The 17,388-nt window shown below is 41.5% G+C and overlaps 1 protein-coding gene across 44 annotated transcripts in view; it reads right to left on the bottom strand.

Annotated features, from left to right (window-relative positions):
- LOC147356079 (membrane cofactor protein) overlaps nucleotides 1–5,929 on the bottom strand; it is a 39,006-nt gene extending 33,077 nt beyond the window's left edge. For all 44 annotated transcript variants that reach the window (XR_015142588.1, XR_015142590.1, XR_015142591.1 and 41 more), the window contains exons 1-3: nucleotides 5,664–5,929; nucleotides 2,187–2,375; nucleotides 1,739–1,841 (exon numbers count right to left, since the gene is read on the bottom strand). Coding sequence is in view for 33 of the 44 variants with exons in the window: in XM_086342215.1 (XP_086198341.1) it covers nucleotides 1,739–1,841; nucleotides 2,187–2,375; nucleotides 5,664–5,784 (413 nt within the window). In the remaining 11 variants the exon portion in view is untranslated. The remainder of the gene's footprint in view (nucleotides 1–1,738; nucleotides 1,842–2,186; nucleotides 2,376–5,663) is intronic.
- Nucleotides 5,930–17,388: the final 11,459 nt, after the last annotated feature.

Genomic DNA, 17,388 nt, shown 5'->3' with positions numbered 1-17,388 from the left:
CTGCAGCCATGAAATTAAAAGACACTTAACTCCTTGGAAGGAAAGTTATGACCAACCTAGATAGCATATTCAAAAGCAGAGATATTACTTTGCCAACAAAGGTCCGTCTAGTGAAGGCTATGGTTTTTCTAGTGGTCATGTATGGATATGAGAGTTGGACTGTGAAGAAAGCCGAGTGCTGGACAATTGATGCTTTTGAACTGTGGTGTTGGAGAAGACTCTTGCGAGTCCCTTGGACTGCAAGGAGGTCCAACCAGTCCATCTAAAGATCAGTCCTGGGTGTTCAATGGAAGGAATGATGCTAAAGCTGAAACTCCAGTACTTTGGCCACCTCATGCAAAGAGCTGACTCACTGGAAAAGACCCTGATGCTGGGAGGGATTGGGGGCAGGAGGAGAAGGGGACGACAGAGGATGAGATGGCTGGATGGCATCACCGACTCGATGGACATGAGTTTGAGTGAACTCCGGGAGTTGGTGATGGACAGGGAGGCCTGGCGTGCTACGATTCATGGGGTCGCAAAGAGTCAGACACGACAGAGCAACTGAACTGACTGAATAAACTCAGTAAAGTACCAGGAGACATAGACAATACTAAAAAAACAGTTGCATTTCCAGAGATATCACATTTATCCTTTAAATTCACATTTTTAAAAAAGGCTCAGTATGCTTAATATATACTATTAAGAGAGCCCTGTAGAACAAAGGCTGTTATTAAACACTCGGTACCTCTTTGAGATGCTTCACTCCTTTGTAGTAGTTTCAACAATAAGGTTTTCCAACTAAAAGATCCTGATGAAGATTACTGTCTAAGCTAGCCAGGTCAGCTTTGGTCTGGTAACATCTTACAGATTACTTCGATATAAGAACAACTATAGTTGGCTATTCCACTTCCCAGTTTCATAAACCCTATTTCAAATCCCAGATTTGGACATTTTATTGACAAAGACAGTGCACTGTGTTGTCAAGGATACAGTCACCGTGATTTTTCAATGTTTAATACACATACTAAATTTTGTGGACTTCCCTGGTGGCTCAGACGGTAAAGCATCTGTCTACAATGCAGGAGACCCGGGTTTGATCCCTGGGTCAGGAAGATCCCCTGGAGCAGGAAATGGCAACCCACTCCAGTACTATTGCCTGGAAAATCCCATGGACAGAGAAGCCTGGTAGGCTGCAGTCCATGGGGTCGCAAAGAGCCAGACACGACTGAGCAACGTCCCCTGTAGTCACCTGTATACTAAATTTTATACTATCTCACTTTCCTTCAAGTTAAATTTCTATTAGTTATTCATCTTTTCAATCTTCATAAAAAGCCCAAGGTTATTTGGCTACAGTATGACTTACATATAAAGCAAAACGAAATCAACTTTACAGCAATGCTTGCTGCTACTACTGCTGCTGCCAAGGCGCTTCAGTCGTGTCCGACTCTGTGCGACCCCATAGACGGCAGCCCACTAGGCTCCTCTGTCCCTGGGATTCTCCAGGCAAGAACACTGGAGTGGGTTGCCATTTCCTTCTCCAATGCATGCATGCATGCTAAGTCGCTTCAGTCATATCTGACTCTTAGTGACCCCATGGACTGTAGCCTACCAGGCTCCTCCGTCCATGAGATTTTCCAGGCAAGAGTACTGGAGTGGGTTGCCACTGCCTTCTCTGACGGCAATGCTTAAGAGAGGCAAAATGAAAATGGACTTAGTCATACATAACCTTATTTCCTCTAAGGAGCAGCCTACTTACCCATTATTACAAACATAGTGAACCTCTGAGCCAAACTCAGTACTTCCATTTACAAGGATAACTTGGCCATTTGTGGGATCAGCTAGGTTAGGACACCGTCTTCCTAAAAGCAAAAGATCAAACTTGTTTTATACCCATTTCAAAATAGATCTGAATCAAATTCAAAATTCTATATGGCTTGTTTGAACTCATGGAAATATTATTACTTTTATTATTATTTTCTTGCTTTAACTATTATAATGCCACATAAGATTCTTAATTACCCAGGCAACCAATTGTGACGAAAACAATTCCCTGGAGATTTTTCAAAGCCTGAATGCATGGCTATCTAAAAACCTACGTTCACATGAGAAAACGATCATTTCAGTAGTAAAATACGTACTCTAAAATGTGTGAAAATCTCTAGAGCAATAAAAAGTTTTTTGAATTAAAAAAAGATTTTACTTACTTTTACAGCCCTCCTGGAGAGACGACCATGTATTATTATCCTGACAAACGAGAGCCAGGACTTGACCAGGAGTTATTGGCTGGAAACCCAGACGACATTCATGCAGAATCTGCTCCCCAGGACTATAACTGGGTTTAAGGGTACCCTGGGGCTTCATAGAGACAAATCTTGGTGGATCATCACAGGCATCTAGGAATAGAGAGAATAAGAGCATGAAAATAAATCGTTTTGTCTTATTCACCAGACAGGGACTGTGGCCTGGCAACAGACAGGTAGTACAGGACAAACGGAAAAGTTCTTAGCAAGATTTTATACATGCCTTGCCTACTTTAAATAACCTATGAGCTTCTGGCCTGTTGGAGAATAAGATGAATTTTAATTCAGCAGTAAATGGAAGAGACAGCATCAATGTGCCTGGTTCTGAAATGTAAATATGTTTATAGGTCCGTATCCTTCCCCACTTCTTTCTAAATTCATCATCTCAAAACTCACCTCTCTTCTAAGAAGTCTCCTATAGCACTATGCTCAGATTATTCTCCCAGAGTTTGAAACACAAACATATCAGGCTGTTTTCTCTCAGAAGACACGGGCCCAGAGGGCAGGAATCAGATGCCTTCTTTTTCTACTAAACTGTATACTCAGTTGTAACTCAAGATATGCTGTGGTAAGAGGTGAATACAAAATACGCATTGAGGGATTAATAAATCAAAATAAATAGGGACCAAAGTATTTCAAAATACTTCATTTGTTTTCTATTAGTGAACTGAACATTTTTTAAGTGATATATAGAGACACTATAAATATCAAAATACAATATTTGGATAGCATTACATGAAAAAAAAAGTGTTCTCCTGGATATTAAATATAATTTCATTTTCCTTCACAGATCAATCCTTCAGAAGCTCCCTAAGGTAGCTGGGTTGTTTATCCAATATATCCTGACGTAAAGCTACTATCCTGATACGCTTTTAGAGTTTTTTACTTCTGGGGTTTTTGCGGGGAATGTTGGGGGAAAATTTTTTCTCCCTAGAATAATGTCATTTCTATTTCAGCAAGTCCTCTTCCTTTTAAGTACCTGGGCACTTGACAACCTAACAGGTCTGTTAGAAAAATTATATAAAATAACGTGATGGAGACACATCAAGTCCTAAAGAGCTAAAGGAAAGCAGAGGCCTCGCTTACAAGGAAAACAAGAGACAGACCTATTTTGATCCCTGAGGAACATTTACTTCCTTACTCCCTGGATCTAGGTCTTACTTCAGATTGAGAGAATTCCAAACAAGTGAAATATCACCCTTCTTTCCCTCATATTCTATATTCACTTTCCCTCTAAATTCTTTTCCATCATATTCTAAATTCTAAACTTCTCTCTCAATACTCATCCAACATTTCACTTATAACATGTCTTATATCATGTCAAGTGAATTGTTTCAACATTTATCAAATGTTTTCAACATTTCTACTTTGCTGATCATGATACATGAATTTTCTTCAATTAACTGCCCATAACAAACCAAAATCAAAAAGTCACAGATATTAACATTAAATTTACTGAATACTGAGGCACACATTCTATTTTTTATAACAGAAAAGAATATGAGCTAGAAATGTTATATAATTCCATTTTAGATAAAAACACACATCATCATTCAAGAATATCCTGGAAGCACCAAGGAAGAACTCAAGTGACCATGCATATGATTAAATTATATGTGTTCTTTGCTTTATGCATTCAATTTCAGTAACTATCCTGAAAGCATAAAAAGAAGGGAGAATTTCTGATATGACTCTCACATACAGTGTATGGAAAAACAAATGTCAATTGGTTTTTTTAAACCATTCAACTAACTTCAAGTATCTCTTCCCAATAACATGCATCATGAAAAACATGCTTTCAACAATACGCAGTTTAGAACGTTTGCTTCGGAAATCAGTGGATTATAAGGTTCATACACTGTGATGACTGAGTCCGATATCGTATTTGTTTTATAAATCAAATTTTCTCTCTTTCTCAGAATACTGAATTCTTTTTCCTATAAGGATTTTCAAACGCTGCCAGCATCAAAAAATCGTATCTTGACTCAATTTTTCCTAGAGAATTTACAATGTAAACATTACCAGGCTGCAGTGCTATGCTTTGCCTGATGAGTTATAGTCCATGGGGTCACAAAAGAGCTGGAGAACACTGAGTACACACACACAATGCTATACTTTAACAGGTGCCATTATATAATTCGAGAGGCTGCATTCAGAAAATTCTCCAGTTTTCCAGATGAGTTTCAAGAAAGGTGAAATAGTCTCTACTATGGGTCAAGAGAACTGCCCACTTCCGTACACTTACAAAAGTTGTGTAAACACTCCCTACTTGCTTGCCAAAGTTATAAAAATAACTCTCTGAGTCTAGCATAGGCCCACATCCCTGCCCAGATGGTACCTTTGGATAATCACCGTCTCTAACCAAAACCAGAACTTCAGTGAAACCGAAGACTCCCTTTTCTGTCTACACAACCTATTTTTAACTTTCCTTTGCTTCCTCAAAACTGAGGCTTTAACATCTATACCTATCCATTTTATCTCACATTCTACTCATTTCTAGACCTTAAAAAAACAAACAAACAAACAAACAAAACATCTACCAGGTTCAAGCAAATAGCCAGCCTCCTTCTAGGTAAATTCAGCCTCATTCTCTGTCCCTCAGTAATTGAGAGTTAACCTGCCTGTACCATCTGGAGCTACTGATCATTCTCTTAGCTCCCTCATGCCTGAAAAGCTCTCTTTCCTTGCTACCTATATTAACTGGGTACCAAGTTGCCTGTTAACCTGAATTACAAAAAGCGCCCTTTTCCCCTTGCAAACCTTCTAACCCTAGCCAGGGCCTGCTCTCAGCATAGACAACGGGCACCACATGGACTCCGCAGGCCCCCACTTTAAAGGCAGGAAGCTTTCCTGTTCCGCATTCGGCCCAGCTGGACTGGCCACTTCCTCAAAGCACATACCTGGGCACACCTGGCCCGGACTCCCCTAATCCTAGACAAGCTCCGCGGGGCACCAGGCATCACCCCGCCCCGGAAAAAAAACACAGGGCCAACTCTCCCAGGAGACACAGCAGCAGCCTAGCAACAACCCCGGACACCGTCACCACCCTGCACGTCGGCTCTCGCCTTACCGACTGGATCAGTCCCAGAACCACTCTGGAAGCTTCGGCGGGGGTCCCAACCTGGCCCCAGCTAAACCCGCCAGCCACACCACCAAGGAAAGCCGTCTCCGTGGTGCCCACCCCACCCACCCCTCGGTACACCTTCCAGCCCACCCACCCCTCGGTACACCTTCCACCCCAACCCCTGACGATCGCGGGGGGACCCGGCCCCGCGCCTGCGGCCCGAGCCACGAAGGCTCCCAAGCAGCGTCCAGCCGGCCGGCCCCCACGCTCCCCGGGCCCGCTCCAGTCCCCCTCCCCGGCCAGGGCGCACACACTACCGGAGGACGTGGGCAGCAGGAGCAGCGGCGCCAGCAGAAGCACCCAGGCGAAGCGCCCAGAAGAAGCCAGTCTTTCGGGGCGGCGGAGCGGCGCCTTCAGCGGGGTGCAAGACGCCCTCATTTTCGGGGAGACCAGCGGGACACCCAAGACTGCTCCGCAGAGACCTTGCTGAGTCCAGCTCCCCGCGATACAGGACCCGGACGCACCGGCGGCGCGGGCAGCCTGAGCCCGCGGCGCACCCAGAGCCTCGCGGCGCACCCAGGGCGGAAGTGACTCCGGAGAAGGGGGCGGGGCCGATGGACAGGCGGCCCCCCTCCCACAGGCCTGCAGGCCCCGCCCATGAGCGGGGAGTGCCGCGCGTCCGGGGGACCCTGACAGCCTCTAGCTCCGCCCCCTGACTGCCTCTAGCTCCGCCCTCTTGCGGACCTACCCGGAAGCTGCTGCGGCTTGCGGGAAATAGCTGGTTCCCCCGGGCCTAGCTTTGTTAAAGGGACTGTTAACGCCCTGTGCAGGAAGGGTGGAGCGGAAACTCGAGGTAGCGTTGTCATCGGTGTCTGTTTTCCGGAAGGCTGGATTAAAGAATAAAGGACAGAGACCTAAAAATAGAACCCTAGAGCTCGGGGCAAGGGGAGCAGACACCCCCTCAAGACTCCAGTTCGACCCTGGGATCCAGAGTGTCAGGACACCTCTGCCCTTGCTCAGACTTTGGCATGTGTCAGTGTCAACTATAAATCGGCACTTACCAAGAGCCCTGCTGACGACTGAACAACAAAGGCATTTGCCACCTGCCTCTAGGGAGATTGAAACCCATGCTCCTAGAACTGTTGACCTTCAGCAACCCCTGAGGCAGTTCAGGGTGGAGTGAGGCTCTCTGTTCTCCAGGGAATCTGGTGGGACAGGTCTTTGGGTAGTTGAATGTTTTTAGGAACAGGTTCTATGATCTCAATCCTTGCGTCTCCTCGTGGCTAGAGAAACACTGAATCCCTTCATGGTGACATCAGATCCTCATTTTACTAACTTTTGTAAAATAACTGCTTCATGGCATTGAGCTCCCCCTTCACCAAAACTTTATATATTGACTTTCCCCCACTGCCGCTTTGGAGCAGTCTCTCAGAGCTGAGGTGCTGCCTTCCAGGCTGCAGTCCTCATGTTGCCCCAAATAAAACTTAACTCACGACTCTTAAGTTGTACATCTTTTTTTAGTCGACATCAGTCATACTTTGGGACAATAATTGAGATTTCCATGGCTGAACGTCTGCTACTGAAAGTTTCTCCTGGCCTGATAGATATCAAAATCACAAAAGGTTTGGCCATTGCTCTCCCAACTGCTAAAGTCAGTTCAGTTCAGTTGCTCAGTCATGTCTGATCCTTTGCTACCCCATGGACTGCAGCTTGCCAAAAGTTGATTAGTCTCCCCTGTAATTCCCAGGAGAGGACCCTGGGAAGGTAAATTATTAAATAACACCAGGCCGTTAGCATATGAGGCCTCAACTCTATGGCCTTGCCTTTGAATTAACTAAATGTTTTATTGAAGATGAAATACACATGCATGAAAAAACCAAGGATAAAGGGTGCCTTAAGCGCCATATTTCTGGAAGCAATGAATGTCATAAGAGTTGGAATGGGTAGGAATTAATGAGTGACAACTTTTCTGATGAACCAATCTCTCAATGCTGGAAAATGAAGAATGAGTAAAATTTATTTGTAGAGTTGTGAGTAAACCTGTATGACTAGTAATAGGAAAGAAAAGTAATGTGACCGTTATTAAACAGCAGACAAAGGAGTTGACATTTTCTTGGTAATAGTTGGTAAAGAATAAAAATGTCAACCAATGTGTAAACATTGCGGGCTGGGGGAACCAGTACCCTCAAACTTTTAGTTTTTAACATCACTTTTGCTTGGTTTAAAAATTTAAATGGACATGACTTTGAAACCACTAGATCCATTTAGAGTTTCAGTTCAGTTCAGTCACTCAGTCGTGTCCGACTCTTGGCGACCTCATGAATCATAGCACGCCAGGCCTCCCTGTCCATCACCAACTCCCAGAGTTCACTCAAACTCACGTCCATCGAGTCGGTGATGCCATCCAGCCATCTCATCCTCTGTCGTCCCCTTCTCCGCCTGCCCCCAATCCCTCCCAGCATCAGAGTCTTTTCTGCCGGGGTCCAGCCCCGGCTGATCCAGGGAATTTGAAGGGGAGATGGCTTCGGCGAACTGGATACAATAGCTTTAATTAAATATTAATCAAAGATATAAAGAGTCATAGAATGAGGATAGCTCAGCAGGAAAATTCAGTGGAGAAAAGAGGCTGAATAACTTGGTTTACGCGGAAAATCAATATAACCTGTGACATCAGGTTAGCTCTGACCACCGAGGCCGCAGGTGCCCTCTGGAATAGTGGAAGGTGCCGCACCTTAGACACCTTCTCGAGTGGGTCTTAGAAGCCCAGGCAAATAAGTGGTCGCAGAGGACCTCTGCACTCCAGATGAGTATTCAGCCAGAATGTGAAAGAAAGAATGACATGGGGAGACCAAGCTTCGGTGAGCTAGGCCTGTAGCTTTATTTGCAACAGGGGCTTTTATACCCTAAGTTGCACATAGACGATAATAGGGGATGTGAAATCATGCAAAGTCAGCAGTCTTTGATCTTCATCGAAACCAGGGTATCATATACAAATGGTTTAGGTGATTTACATCATCTTCTGGCCAGAAGGCCTATTAACATTTTATGACTTTGACAAAGGTTTGTCAACCATAAGACTTATTTTCTCTACGAGTAATTATTTTAAAGTTTGGCGCCATCCTCTGAAGATGTTAGATAAAGTTGCATTCCTAGAGGGCAGAGGTGCAGTGGGTTTACAACAAAGGAAAGAATTTATTACCTTAAAGGTCTAAAGTTACTAACACCAAGGCCACTACTTATTTTTTCTACACACCAACTATATTAATTAATACATATTCAAAGATACCATACAGGGGATGTGGAAACTTGGCAGCAAGCATTGGCTCATCAATGAAATCTACTAGTTTCATTCTGACAGTTTCTAACTCTCCGAGAGGCTCTAAGCTATTTGAATATCTTAAGCTTCCTGTGCCTCTCGCAGCTGGGAGACTGTAAACAATCGTATGCATAGCTGTAGGAGTCCGGGTAAACTTGTCAGGCAAGTTAGAGAGCCATCTGAGGGGTTTGGATTTAAACACTCCTATTATGCCCAGGAACTTTATTAACTGGAGCTGTAGGTTAACTCCTTTTCAGAGAGAGCAAGATGGTGGTGGGGGACAGCCCCCCGTAAAGTCAGAGGTTAGAGCACAAAGCAGTAAAGTAGGCAGACTCTGGTTTTGGGGGTAGATGCTCGAGAATATCCAGGGGGACTCCTGAGGCTTGATCCTGCCTTTGCATATGCCGAGCCTCCTTCCTCATGACCTTTGCCACGGGCGGAGTTCCTCACGCTGGCTCCTGGCACTTTTCCAACGAGTCAACTTTTCGCATGAGGTGGCCAAAGTACTGGAGTTTCAGCTTTAGCATCATTCCTTCCAAAGAACACCCAGGGCTGATCTCCTTCAGAATGGACTGGTTGGATCTCCTTGCAGTCCAAGGGACTCAAGAGTCTTCTCCAACACCACAGTTCAAAAGCATCAACTCTTCGGCACTCAGCTTTCTTCACAGTCCAACTCTCACATCCATACATGACCACAGGAAAAACCATAGCCTTGACTAGACGGACCTTTGTTGGCAAAGTAATGTCTCTGCTTTTCAATACGCTATCTAGGTTGGTCATAACTTTCCTTCCAAGGAGTAAGTGTCTTTTAATGGCTGCAGTCACCATCTGCAGTGATTTTGGAGCCCCCCAAAATAAAGTCTGACACTGTTTCCACTGTTTCCCCATCTATTTCCCATGAAGTGATGGGATCAGATGCTATGATCTTCGTTTTCTGAATGTTGAGCTTTAAGTCAACTTTTCACTCTCCTCTTTTACTTTCATTAAGAGGCTTTTTAGTTCCTCTTCACTTTCTTCCATAAGGGTGGTGTCATCTGCATATCTGAGGTTATTGATATTTACCCCAAGGAAATCATCAGAGTTGTAAACAAAGATGTATACTTTTGGAGAAAATATAAACTCTTAAATATTTGGCAGAAGTATAAGACTTTTTGATAGGTATCTTTTTGAAATGAAATTTTGTACAGCAAGAAGTGTACAAAAAGAGAAACTATGACATATTAATAAGTTGAAAAAGCAAACTTCAAATCAGTGTGTGCTTTTTGGCATTCCTTTTATTAAAATAGTATATTGACACACTTTTAAAAAGAAGTTACTTGAAAATAAATCAAAATTAACAGTTGATAGGCTTCTGTATATTTCATTTTTGTGTATTTTTTAGTTTTCTGCATTGACCCTTTATTACATTTGGAATCAGGTAAAAAAAAAAATCTTCTTTTTAAATCCAACCTGTATATCAACTACTCTTTTGTTCACAGGATGGTGGAAAAAAAACCTGTATCACATAAGGTTAATGTATGAGAGGATGGTAAGGAAAGAAAGCTCTTCATGTAAACCTCAAATGTATCTTCTGTAATTATAGAACTTTGTATATATTTTAAACAGTTTGTATTAAAGATTTTCTGGGCTCAGCAAACTTTGGAATTTCTGCTTCCTCCCAGATCAACACATGTTTGGATTCTTGGGAGAACATACAAGATACTAATTGTGAAGGTGATGTATAAAATGAACACCTTAGCATCTTGGGTTATAAAATTCAGATACTCCATGATGACAATTAAAGGAGGTATAATTAAGGAGACAGGGAATAGGAAACTCAATGAAGGGTAATTGTCGTCTTTGTTATTTCTTATAGTTGTAAAACAGTGATACAACAGAAATGTTTTGTGGCTCAGTGTTGGCACTTAAGAAAACAGATCTATTCATTGTTCTCTGCAGCTATCAGTATATAATGTTATATGTCAGTTATAGCTGAATAAAATTGAAAAACACTTCCAACCTATTTCTAGTCTTAGAAGTAAGTTCTTTTCTCATGAGAAAATTTAAAAGGAGAAAAAATGACTACTGTTTGGTTTCCTAGTTACAAGTGCTATATTAGATCCAAGAATTGGGCTTTGCTGGAATTTTGTTTCGGTCAGTGATATTTCTGGGGTTCATCAAGTCATTCTTAATATAAATGAAGAGTTTTACATAGATTTCTTAACTTATTTTGATTTGACTCAAGGGATGCTACATTTGAAAGGTTTTTGAGCCTTGTTCCCTATTTTTCTGAACAAGTGCCATGGGGCAGAGATTGTTTTCTTGCTGTATCTCCAGTGTTGAGGCAGTTCTAAACTGATACTAAGTGCTTAACAAATACGCATTAAATACTGAATGAAATAAATGGATGTTGCTGTCAAGTGCTTCTAACATATTACTGCTGTTTCTCCCCTAGTGAGGATTTACCAAATGCTGGAAAAATTCTGAGAAATTTTTATTTTAATAATGTTAGGTACTGGGAGCAAAGCTGGATTTGTCTCTGAAAGGAATGAAAGGAATGTCTATACAGGAAACTTTCCTGAATCAGGAATGGCAAGCTGACCTCTGAAGTGGGTCCACTGTTTAACACTTAGCCTTGAAGAGATCATTTTAGTGAGAGTTCAAAGGGAGAGTATTGACTGTCAACTTCCTAAGGTTCTGAGAGGCATAGAACTTCAGAGTCAGGCTTTGAGTGAAGTAGGAGCTTAAACACTAGTGGTTCCTCCAAATTTCCCAAAGACTTTGTCAAACTGCCAGCAAGAAAATGAGGAGAGAATGGAGAGTATGATTGTTTGTAGACCAGATTTTGAGCTCTGTAGTAGCTCTCCTGTAAGCTTTAGGAATGGCGGTAACATGGAGGGAGGTGTCTGGGGATGTCAGTACATAAAACAGTGTTAGATATCCTTTTCCTCCTAAATTGGTTTATTTACATTTTGTTTTTCAGAGGTGGGGTAGCAGTATGAAGGGGCCTGTAAATGCTCTCGGAAGAGGCTTTCCCCTCTTTTTTCGTTGTTGTTGTTGGTGTTCAGTCACTAAGTCCTATCCTCTTCTCTTTGCAAACCCATGGACTGCAGTATGCCAGGCTCCCCTGTCCTTCACTATCTGCCAGAGTTGGCTCAGATTCGTGTCCATCGACTAAAAAGATACACAACATGAGAGCTGAGTTAAATTTTATTTGGGGCAAAATGAAAACTTCAGCCCAGGAGACAGTACCTCAGATAGCTCTGAGAGACTGCTCCGAAGAGGCAGTGGGAGAAGGTCAGTGTATGATTTTGGTGAAGGGGGAGTTCAATGAAATGGAACTCTTACTTTACAAAAGGTTTTCTGCTAGTCACGAGGAGCTGATGTCACCGTGAAGGGATTTAGTGATTTTCTAGCCATGAAGAAATGCAAGGATTGGGATCATGAAATCAGTTCCTGAAAATATCTAGCTACCAGAAGCAATGTTCCCCCAGTTTCCTGGAGCACAGGGTGCCTCACTCTCCACCCTGAATTCCCCTCAGGGAGAGTTGAAGGTCTGCAGCTGCAGCAACAGAGGGCTCAGTCTCTGCAGAGGCAGATGGAAAATGCCCTTGTTGCTCAGTCGCTGGCAAATGTTCTTGGCAAGTGCCGATTTGTAGTTGACACAGTGAGTGATACTATGTAACCAGCTCATCCTCTGATGCACTATTCTCGTTTTGCCTTCAATCTTTCCAGTGAGTTGGCTCGTCCCATTAGGTGGCCAAAGTATTGGAGCTTCAGCTTCAGCATCACTCCTTTCAATAACTAGTCAGGGTTGATTTTCTTTAGGACTTGACTGCTTTGATCTCCTTGATGTCCAAGGGGCTCTGAAGAGTCTTCTCCAGCACCACAGTTCAAAAGCATTGATTCTTTGGTGTTCAGCCTTCTTTACGGTCCAACTCTCACATCTGTACGTGACTGTAGGAAAAACCATAGCTTTGACTATATGGACCTCTGTTAGCAAAGTGATATCTCTTCTTTTTAATAGGCTGTCTAAGTTTGTCATAAGTTTACTTTCAAGGAGCAAGCATCTTTTAATTTCATGGCTGCAGTCACCATCTGCAGTGATTTTGGAGCCCCCCAAAATAAAGTCTGTTGCTGTTTCCATTTTTTCCCCATCTATTTCCCATGAAGTGATGGGACCAGATGCCATGATCTCCGTTTTCTGAATGTTGAGCTTTAAGCCAACTTTTTCACTCTCGTCTTTCACTTTCATCAAGAGGCTTTTTAGTTCCTCTTCACTTTCTGCCATAAGGGTGGTGTCATGTGCATATCTGAGGTTATTGATATTTCTCCCGGCAATCTTGATTCCAGCTTGTGCTTCTTCCAGCCCAGCGTTTCTCATGATGTATTCTGCATATAAGTTAAATAAGCAGGGTGACAATATACAGCCTTGACGTACTCCTTTTCCTATTTGGAACTAGTCTGTTGTTTCATGTCCAGTTCTTACTGTTGCTTCCTGACCTGCATATAGGTTTCTCAAGAGACAGGTCAGGTGGTCTGGTATGCCCATCTCTTTCAGAATTTTCCACAGTTTATTGTGATCCACACAGTCAAAGGCTTTGGCATAGTCAATAAAGCAGAAATAGATTTTTTCTGGAACTCTCTTGCTTTTTCCATGATCCACAGATGTTGGCAATTTGATCTCTGGTTCCTCTGCCTTTTCTAAAACCAGCTTGAACATCTGGAAGTTCACAGTTCACATATTGCTGAAGCCTGGCTTGGAGAATTTTGAGCATTAATTTGCTAGCGTATGAGATGAGTGCAATTGTGCAGTAGTTTGAGCATTCTTTGGCATTGCCTTTCTTTGGGATTGGAATGAAAACTGACCTTTTCCAGTCCTGTGGCCACTGCTGAGTTTTCCAAATTTGCTGGCATATTGAGTGCATTAGGAGTTAATAATTAAACCACCTTTTCTGATGTTGGTCCTGGGAGCTCTGCCATCTCTGCTTGTACCTGGTAGGCACCTGCCAGTCAGTTGACCTTCTTACTTGTCTGTGACCTCAAGAGCTTTACTGTGGAGCCACACCAGACACAGGGATCTGGAACCCCGCCAGGCACAGAGAGGAGGGCATTTCTCAGAAGGACCATGCACTCACTTTGTTTCCTCTTGGTTTTCAGAAGCTTCGCACTGTAAACATTACAAACCATATTCCACAAGTAGGTTTGCAAAGATAAAATCTTTTATTCCTTTCTCATTATAATAGTGGAGACAGTACATTTCAACATCATAGACTTAAACTAACTTACAACTCACACTTAACTGTACAAAAAGTCAAGCAAAACAAAACAAAATTAGAATGCTAACATTAGGAATAGCTTTCAAGACCAGTTATTCCAGACCCTGCTTTTCAGATGAAAAATGTAAGGCCAGGGTTGAAAAGACTTGCTCAATAATGCAAGTTAGGCTATATAATATTTTAGACTTTTATATGTATCTTTTATATATACAGTATTTCCCAGAGATAGCTGATGTAATAGAAAAAAATCACACAGATTCCTGCAGTTACAAAGTCTCAGGTATCAGATATTTGTTAATCTAATTGCTCACCAACCTACTCCATTTTTGGGGGTGGGAAACAGAACATTTTTTTCTTGTGATAGAGAATTTTCATTCTAAGGAAGTTGCATTTCTGTGCATTTAATTTCTAGGTCCTTTAAATGTTACTTCTTCAGAAAACCAAGAATAAACAGAGATTACTAAATTTCAACTAAGTAGAATGTTTGAGCATCTTTTCCTATATTTATGGGCTACCTGCCTTTCTTTTTTGAGTTACCTGCTTGCATGTCATTTACCCGTACTTTAGGAGGTTGGGGGAGGGTTAGTCTTTGAATAGTTGATTCTTTAGAGAAGCCAGTTACCCTTTATCTGTAATATAATTTCAATTTTTTTGGTCACTGTTTGTCCATTGACTTTGCTTATGCTAGTTTTTTTCCTATGTTGCATAATTTCAAATTGAAATTCAAGTTGGTGTCCAGTTCATTCTTTATATTTATCAAGGTAAATATGGCAGAAGTATATTCTAAAAGTAACTGTTAAAGTCCAGAATTACACAGAAGTTAGCAGTAGTCATACATGGATCTATTGTTAAATATTCAGAAATATACTGACGTTTTCTAGAGGTCATTAGCAAGTCTCACAATATCATTCCATATAAATTTTAGATCTAGAAAAATGTGGACCATAGAAATAGAACTGCCTTATGACTTAGCAATCCCACTACTGGGCACACACACCGAAGAAACCAGAATTGAAAGAGACATGTGTACCCCAGTGTTCATCACAGCACTGTTTATAATAGCCAAGAAATGGAAGCAACCTAGATGTCCATCAGCAGATGAATGGATAAGAAAGCTGTGGTACATATACACAATGGAGTATTACTCAGCCATTAAAAAGAATACATTTGAATCAGTTCTTAGAGGTGGATGAAACTGGAGCCTATTATACAGAGTGAAGTAAGCCAGAAAGAAAAACACCAATACAGTATACTAATGCATATATATGGAATTTAGAAAGATGGTAATGATAACCCTGTATGTGAGACAGCAAAAGAGACACAGATGCATAGAACAGTCTTTTGGACTCTGTGGGAGAGGGAGAGAGGGGGATGATTTGGCAGAATGGCATTGAAACATGTATAATATCATATATGAAATGAATCGCCAGTCCAGGTTTGATGCAGGATACAGAATGCTTAGGGCTGGTGCACTGGGATGACCCAGAGGGATAGTATGGGGAGGGAGGTGGGAGGAGGGTTCAGGATGGGGGACACATGTACACCCATGGCTGATTCATGTCAATGTATGGCAAAAACCACTATAATACTGTAAAGTAATTAGCCTCCAATTAAAATAAATAAATCTATATTAAAAAAATAATAACAATTTGGATTACAAAAAAAAAGACTCCAGGGCCACTTATTTAGAAAGTATCAATACATGTTTATTAATTTGATAAATTCTTAAAAGTCATGCTTTCTTAGTTAATTTAGTTTATTCTGAATCCTTTAAAAGTAAGCTAGCTAATTTTATGATAAAAATTATTCTTTTATTCAAATATTAGTGTTTTTTATATAGAACATAATACAAAGTACTTTTGAGCTACAGTTTAGGAAATGTTAATTTCCTCATTTTCTTTCAGATATTTCCCTTAACCCACTCTCTGTAATCATTTAATGCCTTTTTACTAAACAGAAATTAATTTTTTCCAAGAGAAAGTGAAAACTGGCATAGCATAAACCTTACTCCAATCTATCTGTATGGATTGGGTTCTCCTCTATAAAAGAAAAAGAAGGTATTTAAAAAGGAGGATACCTGTGTTTATAAAGAAATATATCTGAAGAAAGATTAGCAGAAAATGAATTAAAATATTAAAGTGGTTATCACTAGGTAATATATTTATAGGTAACTAATCAGATTTTCATATCTTCCTCCTGTGTTTTCCAAATTCTCTTCCATGAGCCCATTCCATGTTATAAACATTTAAATATAAGAAAGAAAAAGGACAAATGTGTAAACAGAAATCCTCAGTGACAGCTCCTTTCTTTAACTAATTGAGACTGCTTATACATCCAGAGCGTAGTTTCCCCTGACTAGATAATGTGTGCTTTCAACACAAGAGAAGAGAGCGGAGGAGTGATCGGAGACCAAACGAGAGGAGGGAGCTTCAGGACGTGCTGGGAGAGCTTCTGCATCCTCAGGTTCCCGTGTTTGTATCTCTGTGTGGTCACTTTTAAGGTTTTAGGGATCTCAGATCTTATTCTGTTGAGAATAACCAGCTCCTTGTCAGTGTTTTATTTCGAGATGTTCCCAACTTTATAGTGCTTTGTCAAAGAAGGACACTGAAATCCCAAGTCCCTTTATTTAGATGACAGCATGGTTGACAACTGGCCTACCCCAGAATTTATATGCTGATAATCATGATGCAAGCAACATAAATAACAAGTTCAAAGGAAGTGTTTATTGCCTTCTATGGTTGCTATGTTGGGAACTAGAAAGTATTGCCTAATACTGAGAAGATAAGTGAGAGTAAAGAGTAACTTGACCTTTCCTCTTGGTTCTTTTGTCAAAACAAAGTGTCCTCCAAGTTGAGTAACTAAAAACAGCCTCATTCTAGAACACATACAGGTCCCTATTAACACAGAATATATTTTCTTGTTTCTTTCTCTGAATGATGGTTTTGTTAGAGGAAATGAACAGGAACTGGTAGTGTGCAGGAGGGTCAGCTTCCGAGAGCATGTCCTCTTTTCCCGCTCACAGTCAGGACTGAAAGAAGTTATTGTATAATCTGAGATATCAGAATGTTCTCTTGGCCGTGCTGGTGCCTGGCTCTGGTTTTGTAAGACCAGGAACACTGTCCACCAACACACTCATGATGAGGCCTGTCAGTTGATCTGACACTCCCAGTTACTACTGATTGCTCATCATTGTTCTACTTCTACTTCATAAGGCTTTCCAGCATCATGTGTTACCTGCATCATCACTGAATATTCTCATGGCCTTCAAAACACAGCTGTGTATTTGGAGTCTGCTTCTTCAATGCATTGCCATCTCTGCCCCTCTGCCTGCCCTGGGTGCACAGGTGTTAAGCTTGGTACAGACTCTGACTTCGTGTCTATGATGTGTTACCACAAATAGTTAACCTTGCTCCTTTGGAAGACTGTGGCCAAGACTGCAAGCTTAAAAGAAAACATTTTGAGAAAATT

This window comes from Bos grunniens, chromosome 16 (assembly GCF_055505025.1).
Source record: "Bos grunniens cultivar Pamir isolate PY7600 chromosome 16, Bosgru_T2T1.0, whole genome shotgun sequence".
In the NCBI taxonomy this organism is placed as follows: domain Eukaryota; kingdom Metazoa; phylum Chordata; class Mammalia; order Artiodactyla; family Bovidae; genus Bos; species Bos grunniens.
Note: the sequence above shows the minus strand (reverse complement) of the source record. Positions and strands in the feature narration are given on the sequence as shown.